At 42.7% G+C, this 25,443-nt stretch overlaps 2 protein-coding genes across 7 annotated transcripts in view; one reads left to right on the top strand and one right to left on the bottom strand.

Moving 5' to 3' along the window:
• LOC308630364 (transcription elongation factor A protein 1) overlaps positions 1-14,812 on the top strand; it is a 59,241-nt gene extending 44,429 nt beyond the window's left edge. For both annotated transcript variants that reach the window (XM_081258980.1, XM_081258979.1), the window contains 6 exons: positions 2,941-3,086; positions 4,222-4,278; positions 5,925-6,079; positions 8,650-8,796; positions 11,508-11,579; positions 13,266-14,812. In XM_081258980.1, the coding sequence (XP_081115106.1) occupies positions 2,941-3,086; positions 4,222-4,278; positions 5,925-6,079; positions 8,650-8,796; positions 11,508-11,579; positions 13,266-13,274 (586 nt within the window). In that variant the 3' untranslated portion in view covers positions 13,275-14,812. The remainder of the gene's footprint in view (positions 1-2,940; positions 3,087-4,221; positions 4,279-5,924; positions 6,080-8,649; positions 8,797-11,507; positions 11,580-13,265) is intronic.
• A 5,559-nt stretch (positions 14,813-20,371) lies between these two features.
• RGS20 (regulator of G protein signaling 20) overlaps positions 20,372-25,443 on the bottom strand; it is a 73,792-nt gene continuing 68,720 nt past the window's right edge. For all 5 annotated transcript variants that reach the window (XM_081258747.1, XM_081258746.1, XM_081258743.1 and 2 more), the window contains one exon: positions 20,372-21,227. In XM_081258747.1, coding sequence (XP_081114873.1) covers positions 21,039-21,227 — 189 coding nt within the window. In that variant the 3' untranslated portion in view covers positions 20,372-21,038. The remainder of the gene's footprint in view (positions 21,228-25,443) is intronic.

The raw sequence follows: 25,443 nt of genomic DNA, 5'->3' as shown, positions 1-25,443 counted from the left end.
ATTTATGTTGGAAGTCATAGTTTTATTTGACCGTCACTTCCTCCGTGGTCTTATGATCCCATGTCTGTACTCCTCTTTCTTTTTTCCAGTCACACGGAATCAGTCTAAATGTATATAGCCAAATATCTAAGGTTTCTTATAAGATTTCTTGGAAATTTAAAAGAGAGTTAGAAGATACTACGTAAAAGAGAAATGATTTACATTGCAGTTGGCGAGTGTAGTTGGATGGGCCCTGGGGTGGCACTGGGAGAGCTGGTAGTGGGGGGACTGACTAGGTGACTAGGATTCACGTGGTTACTTCCTTTATTTGCCACATTTCTGTTTTAGATATTTTTGTCCCTGAATCCGTTTCTCCTCTTCATGGTTCTGTTTTCCTTCCCAATTTAGCTGTTTGTTGAAAGAACTTAAAACGTGTTCAGTAATGAAGAGTTCAAGTTATTCCTTTGCCACTTAAGAGGGCTTTGCATTTATTCTTTCCTGTGACATGCAGTGAACTGTGCCGTGTCCCCATGTTGATGTGATCAGGGATGTGCCTAGTATTCAGTAGATTAAATACATACCCTCTGTTCTTGGGAGGCTTGACTTTGACTTAGAGCAGTAGTTCTCAAGGCGTGGTCCCCAGGAGCAAACCTGGCAGCTTTGTGAAAAGCAGATTCTTGGGCTCTACCCTGGAATTACAGAACCGGGGTTTCTGGTGGTGGTGCCAGCCACGTGTTTTAACAAGCCCTTCAGGTGATTCTCACACACGCACATTTTAGGCCACCTACTTTAACTTCATTTACTTCTCCGTATTTTCCCCAGATTGGTAACGTACTCCTCAGTTTTTATTAATCAGCAGTGATTAATATCCCCTACGCTGTTTTTTTTATGTATAAGTACTAACTAACTTGATGATAAAAAAGGTAAGCTAAAGATAGGGTTAAACACCAGTTGTTAATAAACTGTATTCAGTTTTTTCTAACTATTTTGAGGTAATTTGGGCCTTTAGACAATGGTCTGACTAGCGCGGAGCGCTCCCAGATTGCCCCAGTGATGTTTATACATGGATACGCATGTGTGTGCACAAGTGAGTACACACGCGAGGGTTAGTGTGAACCAGACAAGGATAATTGACAGACGTCATGCCCTGTGTACCCCTAGATGCTAAATACATCAATGTGTTTTTTCTAATAACAAGGACATTTTCTCACAGATAGCCACAATACAAAGAACAATATCTGAACATTAATCTGATACTTTTTCCTAATCTGCAGACCTTATTCATATTTTAGCATGTGTCCCAATAATATCTTTTGTTGCAAAGGAAAAAGAATTTTCCAAAATATCATCTCGGGTCACATTGCATTTGGTTATCATATCTGGCTCCTTTAATCTAGAGTAATTCTTCAGTCTGTCATTGTCTTTCATGACCTTGATATTTTTGAAAAGTACAGGCCATAATTTATGGATTTTTTAACACATGCTTTCAGTTGTGTTACATCCAAAGTAGTGAATGATTTAATGCCTTGAATATAATATATACAGGTATAGACAAATATTTTAAATAGACATTGAAGGAGGAGTAAGTTCTTAGTATATTTTCATCAGTTTTAAGTAATTGAAGTTTAGGGGTAGAGCCTTTCTACAAAAGCATAGGATTATTTTGTACAAAGTCTGACGAGGTAAGTGATTGGTATCTCCATACACACACACTCTCTCTCTCTCTCTCTCTCTCATTCAAACGGTGAAGAAAAATTGTAAAATATTGGAGAAATGAGTCTGAGGTATCATCTAAAGGAAGATAGAAGGTTAGATTTCAGTGAGTTGCAGGTGAGAAGGGTTTTAGCCTTGGTGTAAGGATTTAAGGAGAAAGTGGTGCAGTTAGCTGCTTAGGATGTCAGAAGTGGCTCCAGAGGTGGTGACGTGAGGGCAGAGAAGGCCCATCATCCTCCTGGCAGCTCCCAGGGGTGAGCGAGGCATTGGGCCACGGGCACAGAGTGAGCTCGTCCTTGAAGGAGCCAGAGAGTGGCGTTTTAAACAGGGCGTGTTCAACGGTGTGAGCTGAAGGCTGGGTGCTGTGCCCCGGGGCACAGAGAGGAGTGAACTGAGTGAATGCTCACCTTTGCCCGTGAGAAGCTCGGGCCGGCGGCGGGAGACACTGACCTGTGTGTAGACGGCACTCTGGGAGACGGGCAGCAGGACTCAGAAGGCCTGCAGAGCGGCCGCCCTGCCCGTGTGGGCTGTCTGCGAGCGCGGCCGCTTATATCCGTGGGGTAGAGGGCTGGCTTCGTCTGGAAAGGTTTGTGGCAGAAATCTGCACTGGGATAAAGTTAGGTGAAACCAGTCAGCAAGGTATTTTGCTAAGAATCTAATGTAAGAAGTTAATCAGAAGTAGTGGAAATGATTAGGTTGACTGGAAAAATTGCTCAACTGTCCTGATTGAATTGATGTTTCTGGGAAGAAATTAAGAGACATTGTTGTGTTTTCACAACTACTTCTCACTACACGTGGTTTTTATCCTGAAGGGGGTGTTGTATGTGTAAACCTCCCGTTTGTCTAATTGCAACAGGGTTTTTCAAGCATTTTCCCCACCGTTTTTGGTCGAGAGTGGTCATAGTCTCTGGTTCCATCCCCTTACCCCTCTCAACCAAGATCCCTGCTTTGCAGTTGTTGTATTGAGCTGTAATGTGTATTTTCTGTATGAAAAATAGTTTAATTTTTAAAAGGATGATCAAGGTTAAAAAAATAAAAGGCATGAGACTTGTGTCATCTTTACTAAAATTTTAACTTCTTTTTCATCTATATGCAGGCAATTTTTTTTCATGTAAGAGTCACTGAAATACAGTTTCATTTATTTATGCCCCAAATTTTTGTTTCTAGAGAGTGATAGTAACAATGTTCACTTTAAGAGAGTTTTCCTGACTTCTTTCTGGTGTGTGTGTGCGTGTGCGTGTACTGCAGTAGCTCCAGCGGCAACGCAAGCAGCAGGAAGGATGAGACAAATGCCCGAGACACTTACGTTTCATCTTTTCCTCGAGCACCAAGCACTTCTGATTCTGTGCGGTTAAAGTGTAGGGAGATGCTCGCTGCAGCTCTCCGAACGGGAGGTGAGTTTCACGTACGTCTCGTGAGTTTCGGTGGTCAGTCCTTTGACGGCTGCCACTGCCGCCCTGTCCACCTCCTTGTTTCTGTCCTCCCGGTGGGATCCTGATGATAGCTGCTCGCCACTGCCCAGCTCAGGGAGGGCTTGCTGTGATGGGGGTTACTGATGGCAGAGAGGAGGGTGCAAACTGGACCTCTGCTTATTACTGTGTATTTCTGAGAAATAGGTTCCTTCTAATATGTGGATGTTTCCCCTGATTTATAGTAATTTAAGCTTTTCTTCGCAATCTTTTTTCTCCTCACGTTTAATCTGCAAACTAAGTACTCTACCCTCAAGATTGGGAGTTAACAATAGTGTATTTGGGTCCCACTGTTAAATGTTAGTATGACATATAGTAAGTTTTATATTCATAATTTCATTTCCGACTTTTTTTTAAGTGGAAAAGAGATGTTGAGTTATATCTGGGTACTTTAATTTAATTTGGAGGTACTCATTCTTATATAAAATTTTGCTTTTAAAAGTTTCATGTATAGACATATTTATCCTCCTATACAAATTCATCCTTTCTCTTTTCTGTTGTACTGAACCACAGTTAGTGTGACGTAGTTTTCTCCTTATTCTGCCCTTTCTACTCTGATTCCTTTACTGTCTCTTTATATATTTTTTCTTTTTCTTCCTAGTTTCTTTTTATTTCCTTCTATCCCTTTGAATATTTGCATAGGAGTCTTCTGATTATGTCCATATATGTGACTGGCAGATGAAATGAATGGTTTCTTGGCATTGAAGCCTGAGTCACAGGAGACAAGACAGTTCTTTATAACTTTCTCTGCTCTCTACTGGAGCAACCAGAATTTATGGAGTTGTGAAGTGAGAAATTGCCTGCTAGATGCATTACTTCCCCACTCCTGAGGGATAAAGAGTCATCCATGCAGGAGCCCTCTGGACATTAGATGAATCCAGAGGAGGAGCATAGTGGGTAGTAGAGAGACAAGATTCTAATGAAACTAAACTGAAAGGATTCTTTGTACAGGGCAAGTGGGGTTGAAGAAATAGGAATACAGTTTAATTGACCCTGTTGAAATTTTCTTTTAATGTGTTATAATCACTTTTTCATGACAATTCTCTGTGCCTGTGTTTAGATGACTACATCGCTATTGGAGCTGATGAGGAAGAATTAGGATCTCAAATCGAGGAAGATATCCTTTGCGTGTATATTCATAATTGTTTTAAGAAATCCGCTAGATTATTTTTTCTTCCTGTAAAGAATTCAAAGTTGTATGCTTCAGTTTCTTTCTTGATTGTTTTGATGGGAAAGGGGAGGGCCATCCATGTCATTTTATTCTTGTTTTCCTTCTTGTTTTCAAAAGTAAAACACATAGTACTGATTGTATTTTTATTTTTCTGCCTTGCAAATTGAGAACGTAGCATCTCAATTGAAGTTGTGCAGAAGGGAATGGAAAACACACATGCTAGTAAATGGGAAGTAGGGTTTCACCTTTGGGGGTACTCAGCAAAGCGTATACAATCCCCTGAACTCATTATCCTGGACAGGAGTGTGTTCATGCTGGGGACCTTGGGAAGGGCTCTGGGAGAGGGAGGGGTCTTGCACATGGGTCCGGAGAACAGGGAACATCTAGGTGACAGTATGACTACAGTACTGTCCTGGTTGAGGAAATGCCCCTGTTAGAAAGGGAGCTGCTCTGGAGCTGGGCCCCTGCTGTTGCCTGTTCTCTTGAGAAAGCCACCTGCTAAACTAGCTTCTTGCTGAGCCAAGGAGGAAATGATCCCTCAGGGCTACTGTGAAAGGTTTTCTCTCAGAAGGCCCTCCACGGAGCTGTGTAGCCTTTTTTTTTGTTTGATTTGATTTTTTAAATAAATTTATTTGTTTTTATTTTTGGCTGTGTTGGGTCTTTGTTGCGGTGCACAGACTTCTCATTGCGGTGGCTTCTCTTGGTGCGGAGCACGGGCTCTAGACGCACGGGCTTCAGTAGTTGTGGCACATGGGCTTAGTTGGCTCCGCAACACGTGGGATCTTGCCGGGCCAGGGATCGAACCTGTGTCCCCTGACTTGGCAGGCGGATTCTTAACCACTGTGCCGCCAGGGAAGCCTTTATTTATTTATTTTTGACTACGTTGGGTCTTCATTGCTGTGCGTAGGCTTTCTCTGCGTAGGCTTTCTCTAGTTGCAGCGAGCGGGGGCTACTCTTCGTTGCGGTGCGCGGGCTTCTCATTGTGATGGCTTCTCTTGTTGCGGAGCATAGGCTCTAGGCACGTGGGCTTCAGTAGTTGTGGCACGTGGGCTGAGTAGTTGTGGCTCGCGGGGTCCAGAGCGCAGGCTCAGTAGTTGTGGTGCACGGGCTTAGTTGCTCCGCGGCATGTGGGATCTTCCCGGGCCAGGGATCGAACCCGTGTCCCCTGACTTGGCAGGCAGATTCTTAACCACTGCGCCACCGGGGAAGTCCCTGTATAGTCTTTTTGAGACTTTTAGGATCCTTGGTAGAATGCAGATTTGGGCAAGGGAAAGCATGTGTAAGTTCAAGCTCTTATTCTCAAGTTTTCTCACTCAGATTGCATATCTGAGTTACATTTTGAAACCCTTTTACTTTGTTTCTTGCTTGGCATTAAACATTGAGAAAGTATTGCTCATTCATAACATAAAAGTATGATCACTATTTTTTGCCAGTTACAGATCAAGAAATCAGGTAGAAACAGTGCCTTGTTGTTAACTTAATCTAAAGTGGAAACACTGCTTAGAAATTTCAGGAATTCTTATTGTGGCAGAATAGGAAAAAGTTAATCTTACCTTTATAACTTAACCTTTTTTTCCTTAACGGCCTAGTACCTATCTATCAAGAAATAAGGAATACGGACATGAAATACAAAAATAGAGTACGAAGTAGGATATCAAATCTTAAGGATGCTAAGAATCCAAATTTAAGGAAAAATGTGCTGTGTGGGAATATTCCTCCTGACTTATTTGCTAGAATGACGGCAGAGGTGAGTATATTTGTATGTTTCTATGACGGTATTCCATGATATCAAGTGTAAAGTCTATTTAAATCATAAAGTACTGTATAAATACTGCATATTAATAAATTGTTATTAGCTATTCTAATATACTTATATATACAGTATACCAGACAAATACTTAAGGTGATTGAATCTGTTGGCATCAGTACTTTGTCCCTTTCACAACTGTGCCGTGATCTTTGGGTGATTGCATTAATAAATTATTGTCTAAAAACAAAAGTGTTTTTTACTTATTATAGATCCACGTAGAATCAAAGAGTCGAATCTCTAATTGCAAACAGACTTTGTAACCACTAAGCTCTTTTCATGGTTAAATACTATAAAGTTGGTTATATCTTACTGTCTATTCCTTATATTTATTTAGAACATGGTGGAGAAAATGGAATTCATTGTCTGCTACTTATAGATGTAGCTGTTCACAGATAATAGCCACAGTGTGTCTGCAGTCTCACTATCTGACTAAGCATCCAAGACAGTGAATTTGTCTTTCTATATAGCTAATAAAAATTGTTATATTTTTTAAATTCATTTTTTAAAACCTCATTAAAATAATTTAAAACTTTCACAAAGTAGAGAACAAAGTATAATGAAATCCTATGTATCTGTCACCCAAGGGTCAAGTATTTTAAATAACTAGTCACCTTCTTCATCAATCCCTTTTTTTGTTTTCTTTCTTTTCCCCTGAATTATTATTATCACTATTATTTTTTTAGAAATGACATCCAGGATTCATTTATTTATTTTTAATAAATTTATTTATTTTTGGCTATGTTGGGTCTTCGTTTCTGCACCGGCTTTCTCTAGTTGGGGAGAGCAGGGGCTACTCTTCGTTGCGGTGCGCGGGCTTCTCATTGCTGTGGCTTCTCTTGCTGCAGAGCACGGGCTCTAGGCACGCGGGCTCAGTAGTTGTGGCTTATGGGCTCTAGAGTACAGGCGCAGTAGTTGTGGTCCATGGGCTTAGTTGCTCCATGGCATGTGGGATCTTCCTGGACCAGGGCTCGAACCCGTGTCCCCTGCATTGGCAGGTGGATTCTCAACCACTGCGCCATCAGGGAAGCCCTCCCCTGAATTATTTTCAAGCTAATTCCAGACATTATATCCTTTTGCCTTTCTATCCTTGAGAGATATCTTTAAAAATATGATACTCTTCTTATGTAACTACATTGTCATCATGACATTTAACAAATCTAATGATAATTCCTTGGTATATCTAATATCAAGTTCATATTATGTTCAGTTGTACATTTATTTTGTATCAGGATCCAGAGTCTAGATGTTACCTTAAGTTTGGTCTCTTAAGATTTTGTGTGTACGTATTTAAATCCAAAGCACTTTCTTCTCCTGCTCCTGCCCCCTTTTTTTCATAACATTGACCTGTTGAAGAGACCAGTTTACCTCTTGTATATCTCACAGTATGAATTGCCTGTTTCTTCCTCATGATGTTATTTAACTTTTCTGTCCCCTTCATTTTCTATGAACTGGAAGCTAGTTCTGTAGGCTTGGTTACATGCAAGTTTAACTTTTCCTGCGTAAGTACTCCATCGGTGGTCCTTCGTATTTCACATGGCATCACATCAGGAGACATATGTCTTGTTGATCTACTCTTCGGGTGCGGAAGTTGATCGGGGGTTTGTGTGCTGACAGTCTGATCCCTCCGTTGTAAAGTTCTCCATCAGCCTTTCATCTGTGTGTTCATCCACTGAATTGGTGATTTCATTAGGAGTTGCAAAACAGATTTCTAAAATTGTGTCATTCCTTGCACATTTATTAGCTAGATTTCTTTGATAAGCACTTTCCCTGAGTTGAAGGCTCTTGGTTACACTGTTGGTTAGAACAGGAAAGGCAGGGTGAATGTGTAATTCTTTTCTTTTGGTTAACAGTTATCAGAAGGAGGAGTTGGTGCCCCACTAACTGCCAGTGGGGGCCTTTGTTGCCATTCTTGCAGGCATTTGTGCTCTCCTTTTTTAAGTGTCCTCACGGACTTGTGACTTCTTATTTATCCAGTGGGGATTGGTCTTTTCAGTAATTCATATTGTTGGCTGAAGAAATCATCCTCTCTGGCCAGTGGGAGCTCCTGCATATAGCTCCTCTGTCCGTGTGACTCACTCACAGTAGTCAGGTAGTTTCCGTGCTTTCTGGCACAAGATGACTCTGACTTGTCTTGTGCTTTTCTTGACTCAGCAACTGGAACCAGACATTCCTCCAGAGGCCTCTGGTTCCTTTTTCGGTAGTGGGGGGTGGGGGTGCAATAGTAGAGACCATAGTCTGGATACTAGAGGTGCTCATTGCTCATTGTTTATAAGCCTTCGAACAGTAATTAAATCCAGTTTTCACATGCAAACTTACAAGTATTTGAAAAAATTTTAAGAGTAAGCAAATTCTTATGAGTTCTTTGAGGAAAAATATTAATTTTTCACTTTTAAAACTTTAAAAGTTGATTTTGATCTTGTTAGTATTAAACTAAGGGAGTGTAAAAAGCATTCCACATATGTATAGAAGATGCCTGTAACTGAGTGGTATTGCCACCTTCTGAACAGGAGATGGCCAGCGATGAGCTCAAAGAGATGCGGAAAAACTTGACCAAAGAAGCCATCAGAGAGCATCAGATGGCCAAGACAGGTGGGACCCAGACGGACTTGTTCACATGTGGCAAATGCAAGAAGAAGAACTGCACTTACACACAGGTTTGTGCTTGTTTATAGATTCTTATTTTCATACTAAGAATGCTTGCAACTCCTATTTCAAAACAAGTAGTAAAGATAATTACCAGTATTTTGATATTTTTTGAGAGGAGATATCTCTTAAGTATAACAATGCATTCTTTTTTTTTTTTTTTTTTTTTTTTTTTGCTGTACGCGGGCCTCTCACTGTTGTGGCCTCTCCCATTGCGGAGCACAGGCTCCGGCTGCGCAGGCTCAGCGGCCATGGCTCACGGGCCCAGCCGCTCCGCGGCATGTGGGATCCTCCCAGACCGGGGCACGAACCCGTGTCCCCTGCATCGGCAGGCGGACTCCCAACCACTGCGCCACCAGGGAAGCCCCAACAATGCATTCTTAATACTAACAGATTCCAGTTAATTGAAAATAATTTGAAATAGTTACACTTCCATAGAAATTGTTACTGTGAAAGCTGTACAAACTGAAATTGATTAAATATTATAGAATTTAATAAAATGGCCATGTTTTTTCTCTAAGAGCTAATAAGCAGTGGATTGTTGGTTAGTATATAAACAGGCTACAATTCTTTTTATTTGGCAGGATCATGTAATTTAGGGAAAGTTCTTTGCTCTCCCTCACTCGGAGCCTGGGTACTTTTAGCTTAACTGGTTTCCAGATATTTATTCCTTTTTTGCAACATGTTGATGGCTTTTATCTTCATTTATCACATCATATATGATGTGACTGACTTTCCTTTTTCTTGAACCGCTGAAAAGAGCTGTGTTATAGTTGTTTTGATTGTATGTGCATATGTGAAAATTTTTTTTCTCACTGTCATAAATTTCATTTGCTAAATAGGCTGTTTGTGCTACGTCTGTAATCCACTAAATTCAAAATTTTCCCTTTAAAGGACAACTAATTGTTTCCGGTTACTAGAGAGACTTAGGGGATTGAATTTTTTGATTGACAGAAAATTAAGCACTTTATAAAAATAATGTTTAGTTTATTTGTTATTCTGTAAGTATACCTACTTATAGAAAATTCTGAAACTACAGAAAAGTATGAACAAGAAATTTAAAATCACTCATTAATCTGCCATCCAGAGAGGGCAATGATCTGTATTTTGGTGCTTGTAGTATTTTGTGGATTTTTAAAAAACCTAGTTGCAGCTAAATACTGTACACTGTTTTATATACTTTTCCTCACTTTGTGTAAGCATTTTCCTTTGTTTGTTTTTTTAAACCTTTATAAACATATTAATAGCTGTATAATATTCCATCAGATGGGTGGACTTATCTCATTATTTCCCTGTTGGATGCTCAGGTTGTTTCCAGTGTTTGTGTTATTATAAAATTGTACTCTTCAAACATCCTTGTACACAGATCTCCCCTCCCAACTTTATTGAAAAATAATTGACAAATATAATTGTATATATTTAAAGTGTACAATATGATGCTTTGATATACACATACGTCATGGAATGCTTACCAAGATCAAGATAATTAACTAATTAACACATTCATCACCTCACATTTTCTTTCTTTCTTTCTTTTTTTTTTTGGTGAGAATGCTTAAGATCTACGCTAACAATAGTCCCCATGCTGTATGTTAGATCCTCAGAACTTATTCTTCTTATAACTGAAAGTTTATACCCTTTGATCTATATCTTCCCATGTCCTTCCATCTATTCTGTTTCTGTGAACTCAGCTTTTTTTTTTAAGATGCCACATATAAGTGATGTCATACAGTATTTGTCTCTCTGTTTGGCATATTTCATTTAGCATAATGCCTTCCAGGTTCATTCATGTTGTTTCAAATGGCAGGATTTCCTTCTTTTTTATGGCTGAATAATATTCTGTCATGAATATACGCCATTTTTTCTTTATCCATTTATCTGTTGAAGGACATTTAGGTTGTTTCCATGTCTTGGCTATTGTGAATAATTCTGCAGAGAACATGTGGGCAGATAATCTCTTTGATATACTGATTTCATTTCCTTCAGCTGTGTACCAAGATGTAGAATTGCTGGATCGTGTGGTAGCTCTGTTTTTAATTTTTTGAGGAACCTCCACATCATTTTCCACAGCGGCCACACCAACTTACATTCTCACCAGCAGTGCACAAGGGTTCCCTTTTCTCCACACCCTTGACAACACTTGCTTTTTCTTGTCTTTTTGGTAATATCCATTCTAACAGGTGTGAGGTGATATTTTCTTGTGGTTTTAATTTGTATTTCCCCAGTGATTAGTGATGTTGAGCTGCACACAGATCTTTATTTGTGTTTCTAAGTACCATCTTATGATAGACCAGCTATCAGGTTCCCAGGTCACAGAAGATGGGTATTGAAGGCTCTTGTTGCTGCCCCACTTAGAAAGGTTGTGGCAGTTTATATGTGTTATAATGAAATATTTGTACTTTTTACATCCTTGCTAATTTGTAAGAGAAAATTGATATGTCTTTTAATTAACATTTCTGTGCTTCTTAGTTATGATGAAAATTTTTCATATTTATTAGACATTTATCAGTAGTATAATGTGTGACTTTAGATGAACAGATAAAAGATGAAAAGACAAGGACTTAGAAAAATGAAGTTTGGAAATGTGTGTTTGTTTGACATTAATTCGTTTATCTGAGCTTGTTTCGAGCTCTTATACATTTTACTGTGGTACCATTCTTAATTAGGTTGGACTTTTTGTAGTATTGTAAAAAGTAGTATTTTTCACCTGACTTTGCTGCAGGTCCAAACACGGAGTGCTGATGAACCGATGACAACGTTTGTTGTCTGCAACGAGTGTGGAAACCGGTGGAAGGTACACGCCTCCTGGGGTTCCCGTCTCACCTGTTTACATGGGGTGGTTCTCCATGGGCTGGTCTCTTCTGGTCTGCTTCGGGGGCTGCCTGGATGCCCCGGTGTATGCACGTGCTCACGCTGCCCAGTGCTGGGGAAGGCCGTGGCTGGCGTCTGTCGTGGAACGTACTGTTTGCCGTCCTACTAGAAATAAAGAGGTTGACTTAATTTGCCAACCGTCTTGTCGTCTTGTTGCAGAAATGACAGGATTGAATCTTAAATGTGCATTACGGTGTCACAGTCCTGTATATACTATATCCATTCAGTGGCTTCCACTCTTGTTCTTCCGGAAAACCTGCACAAGCTTATGGCTTGTCTTTATAGATTTTGGTTCTGGAAAAACTACTCTACCTTGTTGAAATCCAGCCCGATGGTTTTAGTGTTTATCTTAGGAAATCCAGATGAGCACCACCGTGGTTTCATAGGCTTTCCACTAAGCCTTCCTTTGTACGGCCTGTGTTCTCTTGAATTAGCCCCGCACAGGCAAGTTATGTTATTGGAATGATTCATTGTTGAGTGATTTTTGTGAGCCACAGAAATATAAGTTAAAATTGGGAGAAGAATTACACATCATACCTGAGACAGAGGTGGGGATACTAGGAGTGTGGGACTGGGGGGGCTCACACGGTAGGAAGACATTCCCTGGAGCCAAACAGGCTTTGAACTGCTTTGCCACTTAGCGTTACCGAACTGTGATGTTCTCATGACCCACGTTACAGGGTGTGGTGAGTGGTAGAAATAATATATTTAAAGTGCCTGGTCATTGTTGGTGCTCCAAAAATGCTGGCTATTTTTATTAGCTTTTGTGAAATTTGTACAAGATTCTTTTCTTTTTTAAGTTATACTTACATTAGACTTTTTAGTCTAATGCTTATTTTGAATTATTCATATAGGTTAAAGCATTTTCTGAAAATCAGAAGTGAATTAAAAGGCAGACAATGGGAGAATATCCTTCATGAATATAGTGTGAGACTTTGGCTCTCGGCACTCTTTCTGGGCTTGAGGACAGTACACATTTTATTACAAAGATTCGTTCTGGGCCGGGAGATTAATGGTATTGAGAGTGTCTTCATGGCTTGAAACAGTGTCTCCCTTCCTGAGTTGGCAGGTTTTTTAATTGGTCTAAGAGAGGGATGTTCATTTTTTTTCAGTCCTGTTGGGCAAATCTGGCTTTTCCAGAGGGCTCTTGAATTTGTTTACATGATGCCTCGTGATGATGAAGATGATGATGATGATGATGATGATGATGATGACTGGGTATATTGCAGTTTGTATTGAATACAGGCAGTTGGCTGCTTAAGTGCTGGCATAGTTCTGTTGGATTTAAGAAAATTCAATTTAATGTAGAAAGCTGGCTTACTCTGGAAGTTCAAATTTGGAATTATTTTTTTTAACCTGAAATTAAGGAGAGAGGTACTTAAGAAAATATTTTATACTGTTTCTTTATTTATGTATTCCTAGTAATTCTAAGTTGGAAGAACCAAACACTTAATATAGGTGACTATTCATGTCTGGAAAACACAGCATCTTTTTTAGAAATGCCTCTTTCTTTAGCAGTTTAAGGTGTATGCTGTGTTAAATGTGGGAAGGGCTACACCCAACTGTCTGTATTTAAAGGTCTCACACAATATTTCTTCTTTTTTGACAGTTCTGTTGAGTTGGAAGAATTGGCAAAACACCTGGACCATTAAGAAAACGGATTTTGTAATTAGCTTTAAGACTAGGCCAACCAACTAGTTTTCCTGCAAATCAGATTTTTAAAGTAACATATATCCCTTGGGTTAGTCTCTGTTTTTGACATAGGATCCCTTCCTTAAATGCCTTCTGTAGTTTCAGAGCAGTAAGGAGACCACATGATAATGTGTGGTATCTGTTTCAAAACTTTTTTTTTCCCATTTTTATAAGTAAGTTGATATTAAACTTTTGGCAGTTTATTTTTACCTTTTTTTTCCTTCTTAAAGGAAAATGTACCTTAACTTTTTTACAATCTGAAACATACACAGTAAAAATGTTATTCTTCTCAGTTAATACACAAATGGAAATTACATTTTTTCCTATATTGGCATGTACCTTCAAATATTAAAGGAGGAGAAGAGGTAATGTAATTATAAGTTTATCAAACATGGTGTGTATTCAGATAATACTTGACCAGCTTATCTAAATTGTACATAATATTTCAACTAGCATATGAAATTGATTTTAATTATTATGTTCAGAAGTCTGGAATAATTAGTTATTATTTTACATTTGTAACTAACTGTGATCCTCATTTCTTGTAATTTCTTGTACATGTTTATTACTTGTTTGTAATAGATTTTACTTTTGGAAACATGACTTGACTTTGTTGAAATCAGTTTGGTTTGTTGTTTATTTACCTGTTTGACTTTGTAGTGTATTTTACTTTTGCAGAACACTGTTGTAGTTTAGTAGGCTTTTCCTAAATCCCAGCTCAGGCAAAGAATGAAAACTTTTGGCTGTTTTCTCGTTTTGTAGGAAGACATACTGGGAAGAAAATGTTAGCACTCTAGGATAGTGTTGTTCTTATAAACAGTTCATGACTTAGCTTTGATCTGGAAATCTGTGCTGACCAAGGACTTTAAGGTCTATATAAATCATTAACGCTGTGGCCTTTCCGAGTGGAGACTAATGGAGCACATTTCTGTCCTGACTCTCTCTCTGTCACACAAACATGAGGTTGTGGAACAGACTAATATGTGGGCCGTAACGCAGCTCCTTTGCAGGAAGGACCTTACAGTTAAGTGTGTGCCGTCTGTTTTGTTAGGAAACAGAAAACATGGCGTTCACACTTGGTCTATAGCACATCTCGAGGCCACTGTTACAAAGTCCTCGTTTCGCTGTGCTCCCTCTGCACCTCTGGAGAGAGGTCTGAGGACCTGCTTTGCACTCCCCCTCGCTCCCTCTTCTCCACTGCTCACTGCAGGTCACTTTGATGTAATAGAGAAAACAACATCTAAAAGTCCATGTTCAGACCCCACATAGAGGAATTGGCCCACTGGTACCATCCCACCTCCACTGCGTCAAGTCACAGAGTAACCTTTTATCATTTGAAAAATAACGTGCATTTTTGAAAGAATGAATTTAATAAGAATAAAATTAAAATAGTCTCACTTTTAAATGAAGTGATCCATTTTTAAATTTGTTAATTCAATAAAGTTTCTTGTCATTAATCATGTAGCACCTTTTGTCATTTTTATTTAGATATTGATGCTTGCTTTACTTTTTGTTTAAAAAGTTCTACTTTCCCAACTATTAAGGTGATTTTAAAGTCCAGTTTTGTTTTTTGTTTTTTTTTGCGGTACGCGGGCCTCTCACTGTTGTGGCCTCTCCTGTTGCGGAGCAACAGGCTCCGGATGCGCAGGCTCAGCGGCCATGGCTCACGGGCCCAGCCGCTCCGCGGCATGTGGGATCCTCCCGGACCGGGGCATGAACCCGTGTCCCCTGCATCGGTAGGCGGACTCTCAACCACTGCGCCACCAGGGGAGCCCCAGAGTCCATACGTTTTTATGGGAAACTTGTTCACTGCTCTATTTAGCCCCTAGAAGAATGGGTGTCACATAGGAGGTGCATGTGAACTAGTTTTTCTTGGTTCTGTTTGTGTTACATTTCTTGACCGTGTGGGAGCTGGGACCTGAAGACTGTTACACGATTGAGGACCTGCGGGAGGAGGGTAGGTAAATAGTGTTGGTCATGTTTTAGACTCCAGCTCCAGAGGAAGAAGTAACAAGCTCGAGTCTCGGGAGGTTTCTTTTGGTACTGAAGTTCTGCAAAGTGATGCAACAGTTTTATTATTAGTTAAAAAATGTTCGGATCGGACCTGTGTACTCTGGTACTTGTTCATCCAGGTGGGGGATGGAAAATGAAAGCACAGGTGACTGCTTCCAATGACTTGTTCTGCTTCCTCTCCCCAGTGCTATAAAAAGACAGCTAATTATGATAATTTTTTCTTTAATGGCCCTGACTGCAGAGAGGAACAACATTTCATGTGTGATGTGCCCTACAGTCCGGTTAAATTAGCCCAAGTGTTTTCATAATTGGAAGGCTGAGCTGCTTTGACATAAAAAGGCTTTTTCACTCTTATATGTGGTTTACAGTGTGTATCCAAGTTATTTTTGTAATAATGCCATTGGAAAGTGTAGCTGATAATAAAAAGGCAAAATTGTGAGAATACTGGCAAGGGAGGGGCATAACTGTATCTTTCGGTTTTTTGGCACTAGTTCCCACACATCTTTTCTGATTCATTTAGGGGACACCTCACCTCCATGTGACCCTGGTGGGTCTGTCATTCAGTGTCCCACCCCACCCCATGCTCCTTCCCTGGGGTTACTTTATGAAAGATGGGAGAAGCACTGTTTCTCCTGGACGAGCTAAGCCAGCAGGAGCTGCCCCTGGGGCTCCCTGTACCATTTTACCAACAGTGTGCAGAGACCCTCTGTGTGTGATGAGCCTGGGGGAGGCTGAGATGGGGAGAAGGTCTGGGTCCAGCCACATGGGTGTTGGAACTACCCTGGACTTCCTGCTAATGAAAGCCAGTCAGTTTCCTTTGTATTTAAATTAGTTTTAGGTTTCTATAACAAGCAACAGAAAAAAGATGGATTCATCCTAAATTGTTTTGGATGAATATTTAAGTAAATGTATGATTCTAAATGAAAGTACTGATAACAGAACATCAAAACCTATGGGAACACTACTAAGATTTCCAGTTGACTGCAGAAGCATTTTTGATCCAGAAGGAGCATTAAAATCACAGGTTAGTATCAGGCTGATTTATCTCAGGATTGTTTCACTGATGGGTCCATCCCTGCCCCCTTAATAATTGCAGTCTTCATCCTCTTTTTAAATTCATATTTAAAAACATATCCATAAGATCAAATGCTCATTAATCCTCTCCCCATTAAAAACGAAAAATTGAGGTACACAGTTGACCCTTGAACAACACAGGTTTGAACTGCCTGGGTCCACGTATTTGGGGATTTTTTGATATGTACTGTGGTGCCATAGGACCCATGGTTGGTTAAATCCACATATGCAGAACCTAGGATATGAGGGCCAACTAAAATTCTGCGCAGATTTTTTAACCTGGTGGATGGAGGGTTGGCTTCCCTAACCCCCCATGTAGTTCAAGGGTCAGCTGTAATTGACATATAACACTATTAGTTTTAGGTATACAACATACTGATTTGACCTATGTGTATATTGCAAGGTGATTGTCACAATATGTCCATCACCACATCTAGTTTACGATTTTTTAAATTAATTAATTTTGTTGTGCTGGGTCAGTTGCAGCAGGTGGGCTCCTTAGTTGCAGCACACGTGTGGGATCTAGTTCCCTGAGCAGGGATGGAACCCAGGGCCCCTGCATTGGGAGCATGGAATCTTAACCACTGTGCCACCAGGGAAGTCTAGTTTACAATTTTTTTTCTTGTGATGAGGACTTTTAAGATCTGCTCCCTTAGCAGCTTTCAAATATACAGTACAGTATTTTTTTAAATAGATCTTTATTGGAGTATAATTGCTTCACAATACTATGTTAGTTTCTGTTGCACAACAAAGCGAGACAGTATGTTATCTATAGTCACCATACTGTTAATTTTAAAAACTATTTGTGTTTTTTAAGTAGATAATTATTTTTTTATTCAGACTTCCCATTCTGAGGCTAATCAAGTTTTAACTGATAGTTTTCTTATAGTTGATATTTTGATTATTTATTCGCCTTTCCAGAATGTTCCACTGGGACAGTTAATTCAAGTAGATGGATTATAATGTCAAGGCCACAATTTCATCCCCTATGAGATTAAGTTGGCATTACTCAGGAAAAACCCTGTTTGATGACTGCTATACTTTAGATGATTCAAAATTGAAATTTTTTGATTACACATGTCAGGAAAGAAGCTTAATGGTTTAGCTCCAAATTTGGTAACTAACAGGAAAAAAAAAAAAAAACCTGACTGACTTGTGTAAGACAGTATCATCTTTATATTTGAAGAATGATTTTTAAAAAATATTTTGTCATGTTCAATGAGAAAAACTGGCCACCTGAGCCTTTGTGAGTTCGAAAAACAGAGAAGCCTGCTGGACAGCTACTCAAATACCAGCCCAGGAGACTGGCTGGATTACCTTTATCTTCTATGTCAAAGTTGTGAACTAGAGAAAATGATCTCCCTGGCTCTGTAGTTTCCTCTAGTACGTCGGCGTGTGTGTACATGCTCATACTGGGCTATCTAGTCCTCTTTTCCTTGGAAATGGGCCCTGCATAGCAGTTAAGAGCGTGGGCTTCTGGTCTGCTCAGGTTCAAACCCAGCTGCCATGTACCAGCTGTGAGGCTGGCCAAGTACTTCACCCCTCTCTCTGCTCATCTGTAAAGACGAGCATCCTACCGTAGAGGGTTGTAAGGACTAAACAGTAATTTACAGCAATAAGACTTTGGAACAGTATCCAGTTCCATTGATGAGAAGACTCTTGGGGAATGGCCATTATTAACGTTATAAATGGACACACGTTATACATACCCTACAGTTTGCTGTTTTAGCTTAGAACGCTCCCTGCCAGTGCATGGAGGTGTATGCCAGTCACCTTCACCGTAGGGCAAGCAATCTGCGGGTATATACCATTCCCTTGAAAACCTATTCCCCTGTGGGCAGATTTTGATGTTTTGTCGGGTGGATTCAGCTAGTTGACATGTGCATGCAGAATACTGCCAGATTGCTTTCCAAAACGTCAGACTAGTTCACCCACCTGCCCGCAGCGTAGGAATGCCCATTTCCTGACACCTTGCTAATGTATCCTCGTGACTTTCGCGAACCTAGGGGGAACGGTAACCACTGTCATCTCGTGGTTCTGAGTTCACGTGCTTATCATTTTGTGTATGTTGTGTTCAGATTTTCTTCTTCTCTAGCCAGTTGATTTTTTCCATTAATGGTTTATATTGTGTTTTTCCTTTTCTGTCTATAGAGTTGTCTAATTTGTAGACACTCCTAATACATTCTGCATAGTAATCTTGAGTGTGTTTTATAGCGTAATATTTGTGTTTTCATTCTTTTACGTTGTACGGAATTTAAATTTTTACATAATCCAATCTGTGTTTCTTTTATGGTTTCTAGATTTTACGTTTTGCTTAGATGCTTTCCATCTGAAGTTACAAAAATGTTGCCTACATTTTCTTCCAATATTCTTATAATATTCTCCTAGACCTTTAAACCATTTGGAATTTATATTTGTTTATATATACATTTTTTCCAAATGGAGAGCCATCCATCCCAACAAGATCAGCCTGTCAAATTTTACATAAAATTTTTTTAAACCTTGGAGTTGCATTGAAGGGGAGTCCACAGAAGCTTCCAGTGTGGAAAGAAGTCAAGGGGGATGGAATCTAAGAGCCGAGTCCAGGCAGCACCCACTCCGGGGGCTGCTGCGTGCCCAGAGGCACCCCCCCCCCCGGCTCTCCCTGCACTGGTATGGGGACGATGAGCTCCTCTAGCTGTCCTTCGGGAGCGCTGGCTTCTCTATCCACCTGGCGGGGATGCGCGCGCAGCCCTGCTCAGGCTGTAACCCTCCAGCCCATCCCTGTGTTGACAGATCCCCCGTCAATACTCCAGCCTAAAGCCTAGGCCCCCGGCTCCAGCTCCTCTTCCGCATGTTTTGCATCTCCACTCACCTCCTACTTGACAGGCCGGAACTGGACCGTTGGGGGTTTGCTCCAAGTATCAACGCCTTCCCTACACCTCCGCCCCCCCACCACACTCTTCTCGTTCTGTAGGTTGTAGCTCTGGTGTCACCTCCGCCCCCAAAGCTTCCCGTAGCCTCCAGGGCTTCCAGAGCTCAGCTCTTCTCTGGATCGGTTCTCCCCACTGCTGTCGCCACTGCCCCACACGTCTGTCATCCTTACTTGGATGTAAACAGCTGGAGGGCAGCGTTGATGCCTTGATCCCAGTGACGTCCTCGTTGTCTAAGATAAAAATGGGGCCCTAGAACATGGAGTCAGAATTAAGATGCAAAACTCTGATACAGAGGATGGATAAACAGCAAGGTCTTGGTGCACGGCACAGGGAACTCTTCAGTATCCTGGGATAAACGGTAATGGAAAAGAATAGGAAAAGGAATCTATATACGTTTTGCTGTACAGCAGAAATTAACCCAACATTGTAAATCAACTCTACTTCAATAAAATTAAAAAAAAAAAACAAGTACATGAGGCGTGGATGCCTTGAAAAGGAGGAAAGAGCACCTTCTCTGGGACTCTGGGCTGCGAAGGTGGGCACAGACCTCGGTCCACGCGGATTTACAGGTCACGTGAGTAGGTGCAGGGTTAGTGGCACGATCTTCACAGTAAAGGGGGAGGTGAGGTGCTTTGCTGAGAACGAGGATGAGGGCTTGGGGTTGAAGAGCATAATGACGGAATCATCAGGCTGAAGGGCCAGGGAGGGAGGGGACCAAGAGGAGGGCCGTCCCAGCAGGGCCTCGTGTAAATCACGTTCCAACCCAACTACTCAAACTATTCTGGATTCTGGATGCCTTTCTTTCCCATTCATCCTAGTGATGGGTTTCTTCAGGATGGTTTAGGCCTACAAACCCGTATTTTTACCTGTGAGCTATGAAGTTATCCTATTCACCTGTGATAAAAATAGTGGGATCTAAAAAGAAAATCCTAGTCTGGGAGCTAGAAGAGAATCTTGCGTGTGTCCCCACTTACTTAATCTTATATTTCCCAAATAGTGACATGTGAAAAAAAGATTGAGATAAAACTCTTGTGCTTTATTTTTTTAGAGTGAAAATGCCCATATTTCTTTCAATAGTAAAAATGGAGATATGCTTATTTGAACGTTTTGTGATGAACACCACCTACGTGAAAATTCATTCTTCAGGTTGGCAGATTCTGGTAATAAAGGTAACTTTTCAACAAAAGCATTTTCTAAGCAGTACTTCTCTTATCAAACATTTGAGGCTAATCCACTTCAGAGCCCAGGGCTTTACATTAACCATGTAAGATACACACGCACATAATATGCATCTACATACATGTATCCTAAGATAAAGTAGAATACCAATTTTACAGGTAGCGGTCACATCTTTATAAAATGGGAATTTGGGTCCTGTTCCCATGGATGTACACGCTGCAGGCAGTGTGGTGTCTTCTTGTGTATCCTTTGTCACTGAGAAAGTGCTACTCTCGTTGTAAGTGTAAATATACTACCTTTCTACACAGCCATACCCCATTTTTCCCAAAAGTATCACAAAAGGTGGCCGCCATTTACTTGGTGAGTATACAGCCTTCTGCAGAAGGAAGAGTCTGTTATTAAAATAACCCGAGTGTGACCCAGCAGAAGACACTACTGCCTCTAAATTCCCTGTCCTACACGGAGTCCACGAGTTCTTTGTTTTATTAATAATAAATACTTTGAACATCCTAGGCTTCCACTGCTTTCTCAGATAAGGAGTGGAGCAGGTCTTTGTAGAGAGCAGAGTTCATGAACCGCGGGTACGAGTCCCTGTGCATCAAGGTGTAGATCTGCAGCTGGGCGTCATCAAAGATGTGCGGGGACGGCTCGGCCATGCTTCTGTTGATGGTCTCCCTCACGCGGGAGTCCAGGCTGACCTGCCGGCGGGGACACACGGGGCTGTGTCAGACAAGGGCCTCTTTGGACATACACCCCAACTCCCATACCTTGTTTGGTTCTTTAAAAATCCCAGACCCAACAAGGTCATCCCCAAACCTAAGCTGTTGAAAGAGGAACTGAACACAACAGTGGTCCCAAACTTCAGAGGCGTCAGAAACCCCTGGAAGGCTCGTTAAAAAAGAGTGCGGGGGGGCCCCTCAGAGCTTCTGACCCAGTGGATCTGGGGGCGGCTGACAGTTTGTATTCCTCATGAGTTCTCTCGGTGATGCCGGTGGGGGTCGCACTGCTTTAGAAAACCACAACGCCGCTCTACTTTAAAATGAGGGGACTCTGGCCGCAAGGAAGAAAGGTAGCGCACATTGACTTACCGCTGGCGAACTGCCTAAGAACACCAGGACGAAAACCTGGAGCTCCAGGCTGGGGTCAGGCAGAAGTGACCCGAAGCACCATGGAAGGGTCAATGCCACGGGCTTGGGCTTAACTCCCGGCTCTGTCGCTGTTTGGCTGTGGGACCTCAGGCAAAGTGAACTGTGCCCTGAAGAATTGCTCCCTAGGGACCTACCCGGTGGTCCAGTGGTTAAGACTCCGAGCTCCCAGTGCAGGGGGCGTGGGTTCGAGCCTTGGTCGGGGAACTAAGATCCCACATGCCGCGGGGTGCGGGTTTACCCCCAAACAACCTGCTCCATAAAGTAGGGGTGAAGATGGTAGCTGGTCAGGGCTTAATGAGAATGAATTCAAAGTGTGGGGAGTCCACGACGTCCCAGGAGATGCTGGCTCCTTGCACTCCGATGTCTGCTCGTCCTGGATGAAGCGCATCCCAGACCAGAGCAGCCCGCGGGAGCCAGACAGCCGAGAACAGGACAGGGACTCACACGCCTTCTCTGCCACGTGAGGAACCTCGGCTGGACCGTCTCTGCACCAGGGGGGCAGGATAGATACGCAACGCATGTGCTATCGTTTAATATAAAACTGAAAGTGTGCTTATCCAAGTCACCGAGCACGGGCTTCAGTGATCTGTCTTTCCAGATGCATCTATCCACCTCCTCCTGGGAAGGCTGGGACCGTTTATCCCCCGCAAGTCAGGGTCCTGCTCTCACGCTCTTCCTCCCTCTGGCTTTGTAATGGGCACAAAGCCCTGCTGACGCCGCCTCTTTGACGCGGCTCGAATCCGGCCACCTCCCCCCGCCTCTCTGCCGTGACCCTCGTGGAGGTCAGCCACCACCTCGACGGCATTTGTTCACCAGCCTCCTGACTGGCCTCGGGCCGGCAGTCCAGGGCCTCTCCGCACCACCCCCAGACCCAGCACTCGGCTCCAGACCTCGTGCTGGTGTCGGTGGGCTCAGGATCAAGCGCAGAGCTTGCAAGTTCCAAGTTTAAACTTAGGAGGCCCTTTATGACCTGCTCCCACTGGCTCCCCGGCTCCGCCTCACTACTGCACTCAAGAATTCAAGGAACTTGGCATTCGCCTGGGATTTAAAGGAAGAAGAAGCGAGAACTAGCTTGTCTTTGTTCTAGGAGGCTGTCTAGGGGAACTGTCTAGAATGGCCTGGCTACCTGTACTTCTCTGTCAGGTCTTGGTTTCCACGTCGCTCCCCGGTCCTGGGAAGCTTCCCAGCCACCCTGAGCTGATCCCCACGGCTGCCCTCACCACCAGGCCATGCCCTCCTAGAAGCTTCCGGAGTGTGAGGGCCCAGGTCTTAGGAGCTCAGCTCCTGCCAGAGGGGGGACTCGACACTCATTGTGGGCTGAGAGGAGAAAGCCTCCTGCTTTCTCTTGTTAGAAAATTAGACTAAGCATGGGACTTCCCGGGAGGTCCAGTGGTTAAGACTTCTCCTTCCAAAGCAGGGGGTACGGGTTCAATCCCTGGTCGGGGAGCTAAGATCCCACATGGCTTGCGGCCAAAAAAACCAAAAAATAAAACAGAAGCAGTATTGTAACAAATTCAATAAAGACTTTAAAAATGGTCCACATCAAAAAAAGGTTTTTAAAAAAAGAAAGAAAATTAGACTAAGCGTTGCTGCAGAAAACATCAAAAAATATTCTAGGGGACTTCCCTGGCGGTGCAGTGGTTAAGAATCCACCTGCCAACGCAGGGGACACGGGTTTGAGCCCTGGTCCGGGAAGGTCCCACGTGCCGCGGAGCAACTAAGTCCATGCGCTACAACTACTGAGCCTGCGCTCTAGAGCCCATGAGCCACAACTACTGAGCCTGCGAGCCTCAACTACTCAAGCCCATGCGCCTAGAGCCCATGCTCTGCAACAAGAGAAGCCACCGCAATGAGTAGCCCGCGCACCGCAATGAAGAGTAGCCCCCCGCTCACCACAACTAGAGAAAGCCCGCGCACAGCAACAAAGACCCAACGCAGCCAAAAATAAATTAAAAAATACATTCTAGTTCACAAACAGTTAAGGCGCAAATGGAACTGTTTCATTCTCTACAACCTCCATCTGAAGACCGTCCCTCAAGTGCTGGTGGGGACAGGGTCTGCTCAGGATGGGAAATGGACACAGGGTTGCTGAGGGTGGTCACCCGGGGTGAGCCCGCTCTGCCCGGCGTGGGCAGGACTTCACATCATTCCCTTGTCACTCTTCCCAAATGTTCAGGCAAGTGGGGACCTCCCCTTCCTACACAGGAGGGAACCGAGGTGCAGAGAGACTCAGAAACACACCCGAGGTCATGCAGCTATTAAATGAGAGAACTGGCGCTCAAACCCCAGTGCATCTGACCCCAAGGTCTACGCTCTTAAACTTTGCAAGTTTTTACATTTCAAGTAATAGATGCTTATATTTGGGAGGAAAGGGTCGTCTTTTTATATCATCTTTGCTTTACAAATGTGCCAAGTTTTTTGGTTGTATAATGCTTTGAAAGACAGTGATGAAAAACCTTTCCTTAAAAAATAAAAAGGAAAGTCATGACAAAATAAAACTATGTGGAAGCCACACATTAAAGGACAAAAATCTCTTGCTTTTTGTTAACCCCAAATGGAAAGAACTTTCTGGACTTCGTATCCGTACATCTGTCAGTGGAACATCTCCAACTTACTGCAAACTTAAGGAAGCGAAATTGAGTCCCACTGTCTTTCTCCCAAGCACGGTCCCCACCCTGTCTGCCTAAACCAGACGTGCAGTCATTCCAGACTCAGATCAAAGCCATCCTCTCTGGCTTCTCTTCAGCTGGCCTGGTTGGACCATCGTCATGTCTGGGTTGGAATTCGTCCTCTAACTGGCCTCTGCCTCTGGTCTTCTTTTCCTAATCTATCATGTAGTCTTCAAAAATCCAAGTTTGGTGATATTACCAGGCTAAAGTCCAAGCTCTCCCCAGGATAAACCTCAGAAAGCCTCAGCCTGGTCCACAAACCTCTCCAGGCTCTCGGACCATCCTCTTTTCCTAAACGTTCCTCCTGCTGTTGGCCACCGGCCCCAGTTGTTTGGTAAGCACTCTACCCTTCAGCCACCAACCTTCTGACGCTTTCACTGTTCCTGTGACCCCATGCTCTTATCCTTGGCCCATCTAGTCCTGTCCCCTGGGATGCCTTCATCCCACTGCGTTTCTGGTAATTTCCTCCTCACTATCCTTGGCCCATCCATGGCCTCTCCAGGTACCTCTTCCTCATGCCCCCCGCCCCCCAGTGATGGCTCGTCCCCCAGCCCGTCACGACGGGGCCCCAAGACGTCGCACCCAGGGCCCCATGTCTGCTGCCCCCTTGTCTGTGAGCTCCCTGACAGGAGAGGTCCTGTTGTAGTAGCTTTACATTCTGAGCAGCACGTGTGGGGTTTTACCATCGGAGCTACAAGGCACTTAGGTTTGAGGCCAACGTAACCTCCTAGATTTTAGATTTGGAGGAATGAAAACTGAGAGATGGAAGCTTGATGATTTCACTCATCTGATCATTTCTCTGATGTCACAAAGGGACACTCTGGGGCGAACCTCTGCAACATCAGCATCATATTAGTGATGCTCATTCCACCTAAAATCAGGATGCCTGTAAACAAGATTTTGCTCAGATTAAAAGGATAATTCTATTTAAAGGAATGCTTATAGGGTGTCATTTAAAAACAGTGTTTAGGGGCTTCCCTGGTGGCGCAGTGGTTGAGAGTCCGCCTGCCGATGCAGGGGACACGGGTTCGTGCCCTAGTCTGGGAGGATCCCACATGCTGCGGAGCGGCTGGGCCCGTGAGCCATGGCCGCTGAGC

The sequence above is a fragment of the Mesoplodon bidens genome (assembly GCF_964165515.1).
Source record: "Mesoplodon bidens genome assembly, chromosome: 16".
Lineage (NCBI taxonomy): Eukaryota > Metazoa > Chordata > Mammalia > Artiodactyla > Ziphiidae > Mesoplodon > Mesoplodon bidens.
Note: the sequence above shows the minus strand (reverse complement) of the source record. Positions and strands in the feature narration are given on the sequence as shown.